The sequence below is a fragment of the Ambystoma mexicanum genome, chromosome 13, assembly GCF_040938575.1.
Source record: "Ambystoma mexicanum isolate Mex_15411 chromosome 13, UKY_AmexF1_1, whole genome shotgun sequence".
Taxonomy (NCBI): domain Eukaryota; kingdom Metazoa; phylum Chordata; class Amphibia; order Caudata; family Ambystomatidae; genus Ambystoma; species Ambystoma mexicanum.
Genome location: NC_090938.1, coordinates 678,481,115 through 678,498,773, shown reverse-complemented (window position 1 = coordinate 678,498,773; position 17,659 = coordinate 678,481,115). Strand labels below are relative to the sequence as shown.

General features: G+C 46.2%; 1 protein-coding gene across 5 annotated transcripts in view; it reads left to right on the top strand.

The window, feature by feature from the left end:
• CACNB1 (calcium voltage-gated channel auxiliary subunit beta 1) overlaps positions 1-17,659 on the top strand; it is a 557,229-nt gene that overhangs the window by 244,153 nt on the left and 295,417 nt on the right. The window contains exon 1 of one of the 5 annotated variants that reach the window (XM_069634709.1): positions 14,848-15,004. The exons of 3 other annotated variants lie outside the window; for them this stretch is intronic. In XM_069634709.1, coding sequence (XP_069490810.1) covers positions 14,969-15,004 — 36 coding nt within the window. In that variant the 5' untranslated portion in view covers positions 14,848-14,968. Of the gene's footprint in view, positions 1-14,847; positions 15,005-17,659 lie in introns of those variants that run through there. One more of the 5 variants, XM_069634706.1, reaches the window with a different exon arrangement.

The following is a 17,659-nucleotide window of genomic DNA, read 5'->3' as shown; positions in this document are numbered from 1 at the left end:
ACATGACCCACCCTCCAAGTCACAGGTCCCAACCCGCCAAGTCATCAGATGATGTCTGCGGTGCCAAGGCCATGATTGCACCTCTGAGGTGGTTACCCTGCCTGTTAGATTTTTTTCTCTTACCAGAACTCAATCAGGCAGGATATAGTTCTTGTCTTGTAAAGAAAAAGAGTTACTTGCTCAGAATATGACACAACAGAATGCAACTACTGCAATAACCAGGAGCCTTTCATCGCTAAGTTGTGGGTGGAACGCTCCATTTAGAGCGGGAAACATGCACCCAAGCTGATATCTCTTTCACCTTAATAGCTGTCCCAGTAACTGAAGTAACCTGGTAAGGGTCATGCCTCGGCAAGGCTTCTTGCAGCTGCATATGAACAGGCTAGATAGTGCAGATCATGCTTCTGCAATATTTCAAGAGCATATCATCAGTTATGTGAATATTAGCGTAAGTATTCTTTCCAGGCGGCAATGAGGGCACACACATCGGCTGCCTATACAGCACCTCATGGTGGCTCAGTCCATTTTCCAATTTGCAAAACTCTGCATACAGAGCAGCAGGAACGGCACCACCTCTGGCCACCTGAGGCCAGTCACTCAGGGCACATCATTTTGCTAATTTGTTTCTCAGGATTCCATTCTGTCTCTCCACTGCTCCTGCTGACTGCAGATGGTATGGGTAGTGGAGTTTATGCGGCACGTTGACGGCTGCACAGTGTTTTTGGGTGAGCTGAACATCAAAGTGCGCCCCTTCCCCTGTCACAGTTTTTGGCACCCCAAATCTGGGTATGAAGCCTCTGATAAGTACATTTGCTATTGAGAAAGTAGCTGATCTCCTGCACGGGTTGGCCTCCACTCAGCCAGAAAATCCCTTGAGAACCAGCAACACATATTGGAAATTGTTATATCTTGGCAGCTATATAAAGGTAACCTGTAGGTTAATGAAGGGGTCATATGGTCGTGGATGAGACCCTGGTGTAGTATGCACTCCTCTTCCAGTATCATTCTGTTGACAAATTACACACTGCCTGCAGAATGCTTAAACCATGGCCAGAAAGTCTAGAACATTCCAGTTCTGATTTAAGGTGGTGATCCTATTCCCCTTTCCAGCACCAACAGATGCATGGTATATCCCCCCCTTGAGTAAAAATACTGTTGCCGGACCCCCCAGATGCCATACCTGCTTATATTTTCTATTGAAAATAGTAATTTCCTTTTTGAGAGTCTCCCCCCTCCTCCCGGTGTACTTTTGGGCCCACAAGACAAGCCAGCCCCCCGCCCCCCGTTTGAAGAAGACTTGATGGTTGATGCACTGTGTTTTTGTTATTATGGACACCTGTTAGTGCCACATCAAGGCTTCCAGCAAGGCTGCTGCATCAGGGGTGATCCAAATGATGTCAGGAAGCCTCCCTCCTTCCAGAGTTGATCAAAATAGTCCACACCCCAAAGGTATGTCTAGAATAAGTGTATATGTTCACTGTTGGCTCTTCTGCTAGTTTGCAGGCACGTGTCATGCGGCCAACGCACTACCTGCATCCATGTGACATAAGGCAGTTTGCCACTTTCAATTACCAATAAAGTGCATAATGCACATCCTGCTACCAACTGCCATCTTTATCCAGACAACAAGACCTATCCACACAATACAATAGGTCAGCATTGTGTATTGGGGTGCCACACATATCTCTTCTCTGTGTCAAGAAGTGACCAGGAATACTACACAGTCATGTGGATCTCCATCTGTAGGAATTGGCATGGGTTCAGCTACTGAACGAAGGCAGGGGACACCCCTGCTGCTGCTGTGTGCAGTGCTGTGCTATAATATGCAATGGATCTCTGATATTAGCCATGCGCCTGTGCGAGTACTGCTGCGGTAAATCAGTTTCTCCGTGGGAATCCAGGATGCATTTCTTTTCATGATCTGGGAGGCCCGTGGCAGGTCCGCTTGTTAATGCCCTTTTTAATTGTATTAAATGCGGCTTCTGCCTCCATTGTAACTGGAGCGGTCCTGGAGTGTGTGCCTTAATGTAGTGCTGCATCACTTTTATTATTTCTTCACAACCTTGTACCCAGTGTCTAGAATAACCCACTGTGCCCAAAAACACAATCATTTGTGTAATTATCTAGGGATTTTATATATTGCCTCCTTTCTAGAATCAGGGATATATCAGTGGCCCAACAGGATGTCATTCACTCTCTCGCTCTCTCTGAATATATATCTCTATCCATCTCTCTCTCTCTCTCTCTCCCTCTCTCTCTATCTACTTTCCTTTATGGAGTTAATGGGGGTAATTCCAAGTTTGGTGGTATCCCTCCGGTAATTCTGGCAAGATACCACCAAACGGTATTACTGTTTCGGCCGCCTGATATCCCGGTTTTACTGGGATATTATAAACGGCGGAAATGCTGGTCAATCTCCAGTCCATGCAGTCCCATGGGGGGAATTGGTAGTATTTCTGGCATTGGTGTTACCAGCGCTGGAAATACTCGCTGTTTAATGCCAGTGGGGACAGAGAGACCTCTGGCTCTTGGCTGGAGGTAAGTCATGTAACCCCCACCGGCAAACTTGTAGCTTATCAGTCTGGAAAAGTGCCGGTAACCGTTATTACCAGCACTTTTTTCACAGACCGGCAAACGTATAATAAGGGCCAATGCCCCTTTGCTGCTAATGTGTTGAACAACACTTGAATGTCATGCTTGCAGGCATCATATGAAGGGGAGGCCCGCAGTAAATCATCTACCTACTGCACTAAAACTCACTGTTTTAGGAATTTGCTGTAATTCGAGTTTTACTTACGCTGCTGAGAAAAGAGCGTGGATGATTACATGCACTCCTGTGGGGGCGCTATGACTCCTTGTTTCAGGCGAGATTCTGTCAGTGGTTTTATGCCCTCTCTGGCTTTGAGACATACGAGACATTGAGGAATACGGGGCAGTCTCTTAGACAGGTAGATCTTTATCTTAATGCGTTCTGCATTTCGGATGTAACCTACCTCATTATCATGTAGCGACCAAAGGGATTAAGGGACCATATTTATGAAATCTTGCAACTCTAGGGCCCAGTGACTATCTTGCGCCTCTTTTGGCTTTTCCTTCAAGACATGCAAAGTGGCCAGGGCTGCTTCTGTGCTTTTTCTAGGATCCTTCAAGAATACTCCGTCTGGGGTGAAGTTCAATTTAGACAATAGGTTTCTTCTAAAAAATAAACAGGTGCTGAAGGGCTAAGTATGATATGATATTTTATTTCTATCGCGCTCATACACAAGTGTTTCAGAGCGCGACAAGGCAAGGAAGGGGAAACAGAGGAGAAGCAGTACAACGATCTTACTAGGCCCAGTGACATTGAGAACGCGCAGTAGGAAGGCATGTTTGTCAATAATTAGTCCTGAGGTGAAGGTGATTGGTTCGGCAATGGGCTGTGGAACACAGGTATTTGAAATGCCCACTGCACTCACGGTTTCTGAGGATAGAGGAACTGCACTCACCGTTTCTGAGGCTAGAGGGACCTGCACTCACCATTTCTGAGGATAGACGGACATCGGGGAAACATTTCGACCGAATAGCCGATCTACTGGCTCCTGTATAATCCAAAAAGAAAGCTTCTTCCTGTCAACTTCCCACCGAACATAAGGTACTGGTGGCGTTCAATCTTCCAATGTCCTGCTGGTTTACAATAGTTTGAGGCTGAAGGATGTGGAAATTGCCCAAGTAGACCAGGCTGATTCTTCATGGGTGTACCCCCCACACCTCTAACCCTTCCCCAAGCCTCCTCACCCCACCTGGTGGCCCTGCCCCTGCAGGCTTTGTAACTGAAATGCCATGAGTTTGCTTGTAATGTTCTCTTTCTTCTGTTCCTGGCAAGCTACACTATAATTCGCTACCATCACTTGCTTGGATTAGGGTTTATCCTTCGACTCTAGCAAATCATCTTCAGCTGAGCTTGGAGCTTGGGCAGGAATCCCGTAATAAAGGTATTGGCAGCTGCTTCCTGGGCTGTGTCCTCGATTTTAATAACGGTCGAAATATTCTGCAGGGCACTGGCCCTCATTTTGCTAACCATTATTGATTCTGCCCCAATGAGGCTTATGGGGGCATACTTTGTGAATTGTTGTCAATAATCTGGATTTGGGGTTGTTTTACCGCGGATTAAATGTTTGCGACGAAAATGATCGCATGAGAAATGTATGTGACACAAAATTGTTTGTAAATTTTCCATCCACAGTAAAACAACCCCAAATCTATCCAAACACTAAACCCCACACACACCCCCGCCCAAAACCCCAACACACCCCCACCGCCCTAGTTACCTGTCATTGCGACAAGCTGTGTCCCTGCAACGCTGGTTCCCTTTCACTTTCGTGATCGGGAACCGGCGCCGCAGGATCCTTTTCTTTTTCTTTTTTTTTTTTGATCGGGTCAGCTGCATGGCTGTCCCTTGCAACCCCCGCTCACTACTGTGTACAGTATAGCGAGCTGGGTGTTCCAGGGGACACACCTGCAGCCCACACAGCCTTTTTTTCTTCTTTTTTTAACCAATTGACCTACACCACCAAATAGATACTACAAAATGTTCAAAGAACATTTAGTCAGTAGGACATTTAGTAGTATCGATGTTAGAACCTTTGGTGGTGTAGGTCAGTTGGATTTGGTCATTTTGACCGAATCCAATAATCTTTTGTGAGCCTGTTCCAGTTCATTCCCTATTGCAAGGTCTGTCGCTGGGCGTTGGGCCTTTTGTGTAAGTCATTATCTTACCTCCGGAGGCATAATCACCTGCATAAGAAGGTTCATATCAGCCTAACAGGATTATAGCACGGTACTATATAGTCTGTGGTTCCTCAACGAAAAACATTGAGGGTTCCTCTCTGATATTTGGGAACTTCTTAACCAGATGTCTTAAGTCTTCTGGGGTCCAAGGAACATGAGCTGTCACTACGTGATTGTCATCTGTGTCACCCGCTACAACCCCAGGTACCTATTTCTGAGAATCTGGGGGTGGCCATTGCCCCTGAAACCGGAGACTGAGGATCATGAGCGCTCAATAGGCACTTACGTACTACATGTCCTTGAGGGTGCTGTTGATTGGTCCTACGGTGGTGTCTTGGTGAAAAAATCTATTATGTCTTCTCCTGTTTCTTCATTATGTTTATTCTTTACAATATGTAGGCAAAAACGTGGGGACATCTGGTCATTTAACCCTGCTACTCTATTTTTATTTCTCCGACTTTTAATTCGATCCCGCAATCTTTTATCCAAATCCGCTAGCCACCTTATTTTGGACGCATTTTGCCTCTCTGAGGATTCCTTGAACCAGGTAGCATATACTCCCCTTTTTTTCGAACCTTCTCTTCTTTGACTCTAATGCATGCTTCAAATTGGCTGGCTATTCCAGGCCCATGTGACCTTCACGTGGCTATTTCATATGACTAGTCTCAAGACTTAATTAGTACCAGGCATTGACATATACTTGCAGGTGGCATTGATGAACTTCATGTACATGTAACAGTCATGGGTACCTTTTGGTGGTATAGGCAGCTACGTTGCCCAACTACTGCCTAGGCATACACCTTGTTTGTGGTGCGCTCGAAAATCTTTCAGAACGCCGCTGTTTCACACATACTCAACTTCTTCAAGGTGGTCCAGAGAGGTAAAGGCATCAACATACCTGAGACACCGCTGAGTGAACCTGAGAAGCAAAGGACATTCTACCTGAATGCTCCCCATTTCGCCCTATTTAAGATGGGCCTTATCTCCTACATGCTTCTGTTTCCCAATGTTTTTAATATTTGTTTTTCAGGAGGATATATATTGCTTTATTTTTTTTAACCCAGGCCCTTTGTTGCAAACGATTTACCAAAACTTTACCAGACAATTGCCGCCCCAGACCAAGCAAACCAAAAGAATTACAAGTGTACTAGACCAAAATAAGCAAACCAAAATTCTGCTAAAAGAGACTTACAGTCTGCTTCATGCTTTGCTATTGTAAAAACTCCAGCCTCCACTGAGTGGCCACGCAAGCGCACCATTTAGAGTTAGCTTCTTCCCAACCACCCCTTGGGAGTTTTGAACTAGGACTCCTTAACTCTATTTACATGCACCAGAGGTATTCGCAAGGAAGAGGAGCTCAAGGGCAACGTGTTTCTCTCGGAAGCAAGACAACGCTGCACAACACAGGTTTGAATCCTGATTCTGCGCTTAGAGACCACTCGCTGGTATTAAGTGTGGTATAAATGAACAATAGATCAAGATAAATAAAAGACATGTTGTGTGGTTTTATTCTAAGTCTTTTTTACCATTAGTTAATTCTAGTTCGGGTAATTTCAATCTCACTGGTTGTGTACGAACGTTCGTCCAAGTAATTGCTATCAGATGATGATCGCTGTTCTCTTGCGGATAGTTTGTTATAGTTGTCAGTCAAATATAATCTATGATGGCTCTTGATTTCCCGCGAGATCATGTCGGTTGCAGGTTACCTTGGTCATCAAGCGGTTTCCCTGTCAATGTTAGTTGACAGATTTCTACTTCTTTTGTCAATTTTTTTGCTCTCAGAGTTAGGTCAGTTTTTTCCTTTGGGGTTCTGATTGGTGTGAATAGATGAATGTTCAAGTCTCCCGCAATTATGAATTCGATGCTTGCATAGTTTATTGACATATTGTCTATTTCGTCGAAAATTGAGTCTACAAAGTTGGTCTCATTCATTGCAGTCAGATTCCAATAAATGTTCAGGATGCCCAGGTGTTTCTGTGAGCTTGGCGGTAGGTTATTCTCTGTTGGGGCCATCAATAGGATGCTATATTGTGCCTAGGGGTGAAGGTTCGTCATAGATATTATTGTCCAGTTACAATCTAGTTTTGTTAGAATTAACATTCCTGTAGACGGCCTGCCTTGTGGTGGATGAATAGCTGGGTTCATGTGTGTGACATAACCTTCACAAGTTACTTCTGTATTCAACCATGTCTCTTGAAGACATATTATATCTAACTTTTTTAACTCACTTGGGCCATCCATAAGGAGGTGAGTATGTCCTCTGGTGTTCCATGATCCTAAGGAATACTCTTGTGGCATCCGTTCCGTACTGACTGATTGTTATAAGTATGTTGTCCAGGGGTTTCTTAAATCTTTGTTCATTTCTTGGGAGTTAATTCTATATTGGTCGTAATAGGTCATATCTCGCCAGATCTCATGATTCATTCATTGTTTCGGAAGATTATGTTCTGGCTTGGAGAATGCCCATCTTTCGGCGTGTTAGAGTTATGGTATGCCTCATTATGGTTCTGTTCGTTTCTCATTGGTTTTAGGTATTTTTTCCCCATATACATTGGTTCCTGGGATTTCATCACAGATGAAGCCCAATTTGGCTAGGTGGATCTTTTCAGACAATATGAGGTTCATTGGTGTTTCTTGTTGTAGGTCGATGTGAACTAAGTTCAGTTGGTCATTATCTGGGAAATATATCAGATCAATGTCTTTGGATCTAATTGTCTTTAGGTATGGGACTACGTTAAACAGGCATAGTATGTTGTTTCTGTTTAAGATTGGTGTTCCCGTGTTTTGTTGCTTTAGACAACTTCGAAAAACTTTTGAGGCGCTTATTGGGTCAACAAATTCTGGAAAGAGTATGGAATGTTCTTGGATGTTCTGCTCCTGGTGGTCACCCTGTGAGTCAGTAGAATTTGTAGATAGGCACTTGTTTCGAACTCTGAGATAGAAGAGTATAACAAGGTCAAGATCATTGATTCAGTATTCCAAATGGAATTAAATGATTGGGTTTCTTGATAGTCACCTATCATTATTAGATCTTGTCCTTGAGGATGTTTCGTGGGTATTTGCTCTTGTGTTTGTTCCCTAGGAAGCGATATAGGTAAAGATGTCTGCTCACATTCTAAGTGACTGTTTTGTTTGGAGGTTATCATTCCTAATAAAACATCCAGGGGTTCTTCAGGTTGAGAAGACTCAATTGGGCGCGAAGAGTTCGACTTGGAGGTTTTTTTTGATGGTTTGCTGTTGACTAGTCTGGCCAACTTTAGACGACTTCTGATCGTCATGGTTTAGAATACCAGGTACTTGTAGTTTTCTTAAAAAGGCTCTTGATCCTGTCTGATGCTTTTTGAGTTCTTTCTTTTTTTTTTTTGATTTGTTGAAGATTCTCGTTTGGATAGGGTGAATATTTCAAAAGGCGTATTTATTTGTTTGTAGCATTAAGAGTTCTTCTTGTGGATCTAGTATTAAGGGTTGAATTGGATTTTGAGGTGAGTTGGGTAGCGCAGGATTGATCTTTTGAATACGAGGCTGTAATGTATTTGGCGAAATTTGAATAGGCGCGTCCTTTTGCTGTTTGTCATCTATCATCCTTTTGGTTATTGTTGCAAGGGTTTCAGTCAAATATTGTTTCTCTTGTCTATCTCTCGAGCCATGTCAGCTAGGCGAGTTTGCCATATTCTTGTAGTTTCTGTTTCTTGATTTATCCTGTCCTGTAGATTTCTTATGAAAGATTCGATAAATATCTGTTTCGTGTGGATCATGGCCAAAAGAGTGGCCTGATCCTTTGTGGCCTCAACCATCCCTTCTTGAATTTTAAGAAATGGGACCATTGCTACTGAGGGTACTGAAATAAGAGCATTCTGCAGGTCTACCATAGTTGTTGGTATTCTTTCTTGGGGGTTAGAGTTGTTATATCTTGGGTGGTAATTTTCTTCCTGCGCCTTGTGGGCGGAGACGAATATCGGGTTAGGAGAAAGATCATGTGTCGTGTCTGTTGGGTTGTTAAGAGTGTTGTCCGGAGAGGTTTTGGGTAGTATTGGTTTATGTTTAGGTAGATTTGGAACTGGAGTTGAAGTTGTAAGATCTTTTTTCCTTTCATGCGAATTCATTATCGATTCTATCTCTGTTATGTCTAGCGATAGTCTTGCAGCTCGTCCATTAGCTGGAGGCATTGTCTTCTCCCATGGTAGATCCGTTGTAGCTATTTGTCTAAAAGTTGTTTGCCATTTTTGCTTCGCTAGACGTGCTTTTTCTTTCAAGCAGATTTCTTTTAATATGTCTTCTTTTTTATTTTTAGTATTTTGTTTTTTTATCTTGGAACTGCTCTTCTGTTGTGTAGGCATTTTTTCGGCTTTAGCAGGTTCTGTGGGAAGGCTAGATTTCTTCATTGTGGATTGGTCACTCAAAAGGTGGCAAGGTGAGTTGGCGTCATCTATCGTATCTTGAGTATCTGGAGTAGTTGATTTGGGGATGGTAAGTGATATTATGGGTCGCGCCTGTTCCGCGGTATCTGTGGTTTTCTGGCACTGCTGGTCTAGTGGGTTCAGTATGTTATTAGTTATTGAAGTTGAAGAGGCTCGGATTGCTGAGATTTCCACCGATTTGATGTCTGGCTCAGGTTGCGGCGGGATCAGGCATCACGGAGGGCTTGTTGATTGAATTTTGCCCGATACTGGTATGTCAGTCAGCTGTTTAGTGTTTGTCGTTGATGTTGGTTGAGCAGGTTGGATTTGCTGTGGCGTCTCATTTAGTCCTATAGGTTTGGTCAAGTTCTGGATGTTTATTGATTTACCATCTTGTTTGTCTCTCTGTCTGGTTCTTGGTCGTTTGGGGTTAGACATTTCGTTATTTCTCTTTTGACTGGCAAAAGTTTATTTTTTTTTGTTTTTTTAAATTTAATTATATAATATGTTTGGTTTTATCTGCCAGGGGTAGCGTAACTGATCCCTTCCTTCAATGATTGGAGTTGCGTTGTAGGCAGAAGGAGGTCGTCTTCTGGTTAGTAGTCGATGTTTGCCGCCTCCAGCCGCAAACAGCGGAAAACAGTTTCTGTGAGAAACCCTTGTCACCACAGCAGGCTTAACGCTGCGAGGGCGGCGAGGCTCTCGTTAAGAGGGCACTTCCTGTGGGCGTGGCTTACTCCGGTCACGTGTTCCGACAGCTGATGCTCTCTTCAAACTGCTGCCGGCTCCAGCCAGCAGGCTTACGCGATTCGGAGCGAAGTCAGCTGGATTGTAAAGCTTGCAGGATTCTGCAAGGGTCGGCAGAGCTTGCAGGATTCACTAAGCAGCAGGTGAGGTTCGTGGGGTTTGTAGCTCCAGCAGAACAGCGCAAAACAGTTTCTAGGAGGCGCCCTTGTCACCACAGCGGGCTTAACGCCGCGAGGGCGGCGAGGCTCTGGTTAAGAGGGCACTTCCTGTGGGCGTGGCTTACTCTGGTCACCTGTTCCGGCAGCTGATGCTCTCTTCAAACTGCTGCCGGCTCCAGCCAGCAGGCGTACGCAATTCGGAGTGAAGTCAGATGAATTGGAAAGCTTGCAGGATTGCGCGAAGCTCAGCAGAGCTTGTAGGATTCACTAAGCAGCAGGTGAGGTTCGTGGCTCCAGCCGAACAGCGGAAAACAGTTTCTGTGAGGCGCCCTTGTCACCACAGCGGGCTATGGTGTCACCCCTTATATTCTGCCTACATTCAGATGCTACACTTCAGACGTAGATGGCATCGGTCCTGCTTCCATCCTCCGGTCTCCGGACACCAGACACTTGGCCTACACTCTTCTACGCTTCGCTGGGCAGGCAGATTTTAAAGCCCAAGCGTGCGTTGCGGGAGGCGGATCTGGGAGTGAAACTGAGGCTCTCTAGGAATGCTCTGTAGGAATGCTGGGTAATGGAGTCATTTTCTCCACGAAATTGTAGTCCTTGCTTATTTTCCCTCAAATCACACAAATGAATGCAGCAGCAGCAACAGGAATCAAAAACAAAAGGGACCAGTCTGCACCTCAGCACCAGACACTCTGCCTACACTCCCAGAGTTATGTGGCGATGTATTATTGTGCCCGTTTGACAAATAAGCCCTTTTGGTTTTGCTCTGGGGCCCCTGCATTTTGAATGTGGGAGAGCGGGGTAGCAGCAGCAACAGTATTGGTCATTTCACCTTTTCCATAACTGTAAGTTCCAAAGAGGAAACATTTATAAAATGTTTGGTGAATGTATATATATATGTTGTGAAATATTGTTTATGTTTCATAATGTGGACATTGTTGGGTGTGCGTGAAGGGCATCTGTGTTCGGTGTGGAGTTGCGCGGTGTGTCTGGTGGGGTGTTTGTATGTTTGGTGTTTTAGAAAAGCATCTTTTGGTTGTGGAGAGAAGGTTGGTGTGGCGCAATATAGGGTGAGTTGGTGTATTTCGTGCTCTGGTATCCTAATGGGTTAGTAGGGTGATCGCTCATGGTGAGTTATGTGACCCTTAGTTGAGGTTTCTTTCAGTATGTCCTACGTTTTGGTGTTCTTTGCATCATAGTTCTTCCCTATTCTTTGCTTTCCATTTATTGGGGATGTGATAATGGTGGGAAGTTTGGTTAAATGGGTGCCATGTGTCAGTTGTGTGGTAGGGTCAGGTGTAGCAGTGTGTGCGTCTCTACGGGTTGGAGAGGTGATGATTTAATAGTGAATGATATATGATATGATAGTTTATTTATATAGCGCCTATACACAATGTGTTTCAAAGCGCTTCAAGGCAAGGAAGGGAACAAGGGAAAATACAATGACATTCTTACAGGCCATGAACAGTAAGGATGTGAAATTAACTATCGTACTCGGCCTGACGACATTTCAGATAGCGCAAGTGCTAAGACATAGATAAGGAAGGGAGGGGGAATGACGTATCTGTTTTGGTTTTGGCTTTCCCCAACTGGTGTTGTGGCATGGTAGTTGCTCAAAGTTGAGCTGGGTTTGTGCTCAGGTGTGGGAGATCTGAGGCTTTGGGGTGGCAGCCCTGAGCGGATGGTGTATTAGGCCGTGATGGATTGGTATGTTAGTGGTTCGGTTGAGCATTCTCAGGTATGTTCCAGTGGTGCTCGGGTGTGGTAGACCTGAGGTTCCAAGGTGGCAGCTCGGGACAGGCGATGGTGCTTGTTTTTTTGTTTTCTGTCCTCACGGGTGTAAGTTGGGGATTGGTTGTGATGGTGGGCTAAGTCCTTTTTACATGTCGGTGGACTCTAGGGTTGTTGTGCATTTCTGTGCTGTGTAGTTTCTTTGGACGTTTTCCGGTTGGTTGTATGTCACAGAGTATATTTCAGGTTGCTGGCATTTTGGGGTGTTCCTGCGTTCTGTGGAGGAGTTTCCTGGTGTATGGTGCTGTGTTTCTTGTCGCATTGTAGGCCTCTTGGTGATGATTACATGGCATTTCTCTTTGTGGTTATTAGTAGAGTTTGTGCGGGTCACATCTTCTTTTCGTGTGTGTGTTCCCTGGGGAGGGAGATGTGTAATGGTCTGTTTAGGGTGGTTATTTCACGATTCCCAAGGGAGGGAGGTGGGTAGTGGTCTGCTTAGGTGTGGTCATGTCATAGTGGGCAGTGGAATGTTTGTACTTGTTGGTCTGGGGGTTCTGAAGGACCGTTGAGAGTTGAGAGTTTAGAGAGAGCTGCAGGGGTGTGGGGATCCCAGTGTTCATCTTCCCTTCTTCTATCTTGTCAATGTGTCTTCCCTACCATCCCCTGTGAACATAAGAAGTTTACAGGACTGGACAATAAATAGTGTTACATCTACCTGGTCTACGGATCTTCCTTTATTACACCGTTCCTCTCCACGCATAACTGCACTACTTTGGCCAAAGCCCTAATCTTATCAAAACTGGACTGTTGTAACGCCCTATATTTGGGGGCCAACAAGTATATCATCAATAAAATCCAGATACTCGAAAATAATGCCTTTAGAGCAGCGCTGGGTATAGCTAAAAAAACTCATATCTCCGAGACAAGGAGAATGAATAATTGGCTCACCACTAATGACAAAATCTTGCTAAAAACGGCCTCACTAACACATAAGTGTCTGAATAACGCCGCCCACACTATCTTATTGAAAAATGTAAGAGACAATCATCCAAACGTCCAACAAGAATGGCCACCTCTAACCTCCTAACGGTACCTAGGTTCAAACTCTCCAAAACTGGAGGAGATAGCTTTCCAGTTAAAGCCGCCCAGCTGTGGAACTCCCTAACCCCTACCTTAAGGGCGGACCAAACATAGCCACACTTCAGACACAACATCATCAATTGGATTAAAGAAAATGGCTGTTAAACACTGGGCTCCTCCCGCCAGCTCCACTCTACTATCTTACACTGCATATAATCTTGCCTCTTTGCAACATACTACCTTGATAGCTCATCCCTCCACTCTACTATTTTACACTGCATATAATCTCGCCTCTTTGCAACATACTACCTTGATAGCTCATCCCTCCACTCTCCTATCTTACACTGCATATAATCTCGCCTCTTTGCAACATACTACCTTGATAGCTCATCCCTCCACTCTACTATCTTACACTGCATATAATCTCGCCTCTTTGCAACATACTACCTTGATAGCTCATCCCTCCACTCTACTATTTTACACTGCATATAATCTCGCCTCTTTGCAACATACTACCTTGATAGCTCATCCCTCCACTCTACTATCTTACACTGCATATAATCTCGCCTCTTTGCAACATACTACCTTGATAGCTCATCCCTCCACTCTCCTATCTTACACTGCATATAATCTCGCCTCTTTGCAACATACTACCTTGATAGCTCATCCCTATCTCCTCCTGTACATATTGTCTAAGGCACGCCGCAATACTCTGCCACTTGTGTTGGCCTTATCTCCGTCTGTATTTAATATCTAAATATCTTTTTTCCTCTCTTCGTCCTCGTGACTGTTTTGAACTTGCTGGCTTCATCTCTATTGTATATACCTGTACAGCACTGTAACCTAAGCTGAAAATATTCTTGCCTCTGTCTGCGCCCTGATACCTTCGGGTCTGGCGCGCATTGTAAATAATAAAACAAACAAACAAGCTGTGTAGTGAAGTAGCTTATCAAACTGGTCCGTATTGGCCTAAAAGGTGGCCCAAATTGACCAAACAAACTGTCCCACACTAGCATTTTGCGTTTTTGGTTCAGGCATTGCCCTATTGCCCTATAGGCCAGTCCGAGCCTGCCAGTCCATCTCTGTTTGTTCTCCCATCCATTGCAGAGGAGCCAGGGGTAGGTCCAGGGAAAACAATCCCCCAGGAGTTAGTGAGTCCTCAGAACCCGCAAAGGAAATTAACATTCTGGTTGACACAGGCAGGAACCGACTTGCCATTAGCATTGAGCCTTTTGGGGCCCAATGCCAGCTCAGTGAAAGACCCCGGGTCTGCCCCCCTGTTGATCCACATGTCTGATGTTCTGAAGTGGGCTTCTGGGGACTTCTGACCTGAGCTGCTTGTAGCATCCCAGTCCTTCCCTGGCCAAGGACGTGTGCCCCTTTCCCAATACCTCATCCTTATCAGCCCTGAGAGAAACCCTAACAGTGCCAATGGGTTGTGTGTGCTGTCCCCGACATGGCAGAGCAAACCCTGGACCCTTTGAAGGGTGTGCCTCCCCCTAGCCCCACCTCCACCAGCCATGACAAGGCAGCCTCGTGCCCCAGGTCCCAGTAGTGTGTGTCCACAGACGGCGTTCAAACCCTCCTCTCTGGGAGCGTGTGCCCTCCCGGCCCCCACCACCTCCTTACTCAAGCAAGGCCAGGTAGTCCCCAGTCGCTTCGGGTTGGGTCCTGTCCCTGCCTCCCCTCCCTCCACCAGCCATGACATGTGTGGCCCCCGGTCTCCTTGACGTCTGCTCTCGGCTCTATCATCCCCTCTGCCCCCCCCCTGTCCCTCCATCAGCCATGTCATGGTGGCCCCGGTCCCCTTGCCTTCTGCCCCCGCCCCCTTTCACCAGCCATGACATGTAGTCCTCGGCCCCTGCGGGGTGTGTGCTGTCTAGTAGGCCCCCTGTCACTCTTGCCCGAGGGGGGGGGGGGGGGCACACGCGCCCACTGGCTCAGGGAGAAGCTAAATATATTTTAACAGGTTGCAATGTTGCAGTATTCCTGTAACAGGAGCCGCGCGGAGAGCTGAGTCCAGGCACAGCCGAGCCCAGGTCCCTGTCACTGGGGCCCCCACAGCCCCCCAGCGCAGGCATGGAGCCCCCGAACAGGGCGCACCGCACGGCCCTGGTGAGTACTCACCTGCCCCGCCGGGGGCGGGATTCGGGGGCGCAGGGGGCTTCTCTGCGCACCCCTTTGCTCTCTCTATCACTTCCCCGGCTCTCGGCTCTCTTCCTGTGTTCTCGCGCCAGTTTCTTTTCGTTTTCTCTGTATTCCTCAGCTTGTTTCCCGTTTTTATCTGGCGATGTTCATGTATCATATGTGTGCAATGCACGGCTGCGCCGCCACAGGGCCCCCTCGCCAGGTCGTACAGTCGATACACCTATGCACTTGATTGCACGGGGCGAGCGCCCTGGTCGATGGGTCCGGGTTCTTTACTCTCTCTTTTAATGGCGGGTTAGGTGTTGGGCTGCACTCAGGGATTTCGTTAAGGGAGTGTAGGTTTCTTGGGTTTTAGTCCAGGACAATTGGGGGCTGTGCCCGAAGAGGCCTACCACACTCGTTTGAAAAACATATGGCTAGCTGTCAAGCACTGGGGGGTAACTGAGATGTCTGGGGGACGCTTTTGCTAGCATTTCTAGGTAACCCAGTATGTAGCCAGTGTCTTCAGCTAGCCTGGGCTCCTGGTGGTGCGTGGTAGTGTTTGTAGGTGGCCCGGGGCTTTGCTGCGGTTTAGTGTGGAGCAGTGTTTGTAGGAAGCCTGGTCCTTTTGAGGGGTGTAGTGTTGGCCAGTGTTTGAATGTAGTCTATGCCTGGGGCAGTGTTTGTGGGTAGATTGGACTTTAGGTGGGGGTCTAGGTGGGTTGGCTATATTGACAGACCATGTGTGTAGGTAGCCTGGCCCGCTGGCGGTGTGTAGTGTTGGGCAGTGTTTGAAGGTAGTCTATGCCTCTGGTGGGTTATGATCTGGGGAATTGTGGTGGCCTGTAGTAGGGTGGCAGTGTTTGTAGGTAGATTGGACTCCTGGTGGGGGTCTAGGTTGGTTGGCTATATTGACAGACCGTGTGTGCAGGTAGCCTGGGCCGCTGGCAGTGTGTAGTGTTGGGCAGTGTTTCAAGGTAGTCTATGCCTCTGGTGGGTTATGGTCTGGGGGGCAGTGTTTGTGGGTAGATTGGACTCTTGGTGGGGGTCTAGGTTGGTTGGTTATATTGACAAACCGTGTTTGTAGGTATCCTGGCCCTCTGGCGGTCTGTAGTGTGGGGTACTGTTTGAAAGTAGCCGATCTCGCTGGGGTGGGGAAGTGTTTTCAGATAGCCTGTGCCCGCTGGTGGGGGTAAACTGCGGTGAGCATTAGTGGGGGAGGGGTCAGTGTTGGTGGCTAGATTGTGCTCCCGGTGGAGGTATAGGGTGGTTGGCTATAGTGACAGGCAGTGTTTGTAGGTAATAGAGGGATAACGGAGAGCACTAGAATGTGTAGATCACTACGCCTGTCCGCAGTACTTGGTGTTGCGTCATGCAGCCAGTGAGTAGTTCCTGAAAGACAGCGCTCTTCCGTCTTGAGTAAAGTTTGAATTGGTTAAGGTGGGGGATCCATCAGTCTCTGGGCTCTTATAATGAATGAGAGCCGAGTGATGAGTAGTGGTTAGATTATACGTGCTTTAATTAGACAGTTGTGCCTAATATTTCAGCTGTATTTATAAAAAAAATTAGGTTTGGCATAGCGGCAAAAATGCGGTGGTAAAATGATTAACGCTGCATTTGATGCTCCGCCCAATCCTGTGTTTGAGTGGAAAATGGGAGGTTTACCTCCAGATTTTTGTTGAAGGTAAAGTTCTCCCCTTTCCGCCCATTTGTGGTGCTATTGCCACAGCCTTTATACCGTTGGCGGTAATAGCGCTGTTACTGCCATATAGAGTCCAATGGGCTCTACAAAAAATGGGGACTAACAACTTTACCACAACTCGGGATCTGGCACTAATTGCGCCAGACCAAGTTACGGTAACGCTATTTGTATTGGCAGTATCCCAGCGCATTTATCACTGGGATACCACCAAGGCCGTGATGAGGCACCGGGAAGCTAGGTGCCGCGAAAATGTTACAAGTCCGGCGGCAACCTGCTGGTAGCAGCGGCAGGGTTACCGCCGGATTCGTAATGAGGCCACGTCTCTTTTTTTGTACTGTGAGTCATGATTTTAATTGTCTACATGGTTTGGAATAAACCAAATTTGGGTGTTAACATTGGAAAAATTCAAAAATATATACCTCTGTATAAAACTGACAAACCCCCTAAATACAAGATATCTGCAAAACATTGTCTTTGAGTGGAACTAATAGAAGATCTTAAGGTCGAAAAAATATTGCACTAACCTCCGGCCTCGCACATTTTTTAAAATCCCAGTAGACCGGCAGAGCAAGTTCCTTAGTTTACATACTCAACCTAAAAGAAATGCACTCACTGCATCGTGACAGGTGACAAACTATTTACTAATTTCTTCTGAAAAATGAGGCGACACCATAAGTGCTCTTCCCATTTGGTGCAGTTCTGTCACCCCAAGGCCAGCCATGCAGAGTGAAACTTTTATTTGCCATTTACTGCAAAGTGTTTGCAGTAAATGGCAAATAAAAGTTTCAAAGATCCCCATGTTCACCAGCAAGGTCGAGTACCATGCAAATGGTAATCGCCATGAATAAAATCTTGTTGTGTGTATTTCCTGCAAAGCATAGACCAAATCCAGGAACATTTGTTTGACTTAATCTGGAACAGAAAGCATCCAAGGGCCCCAC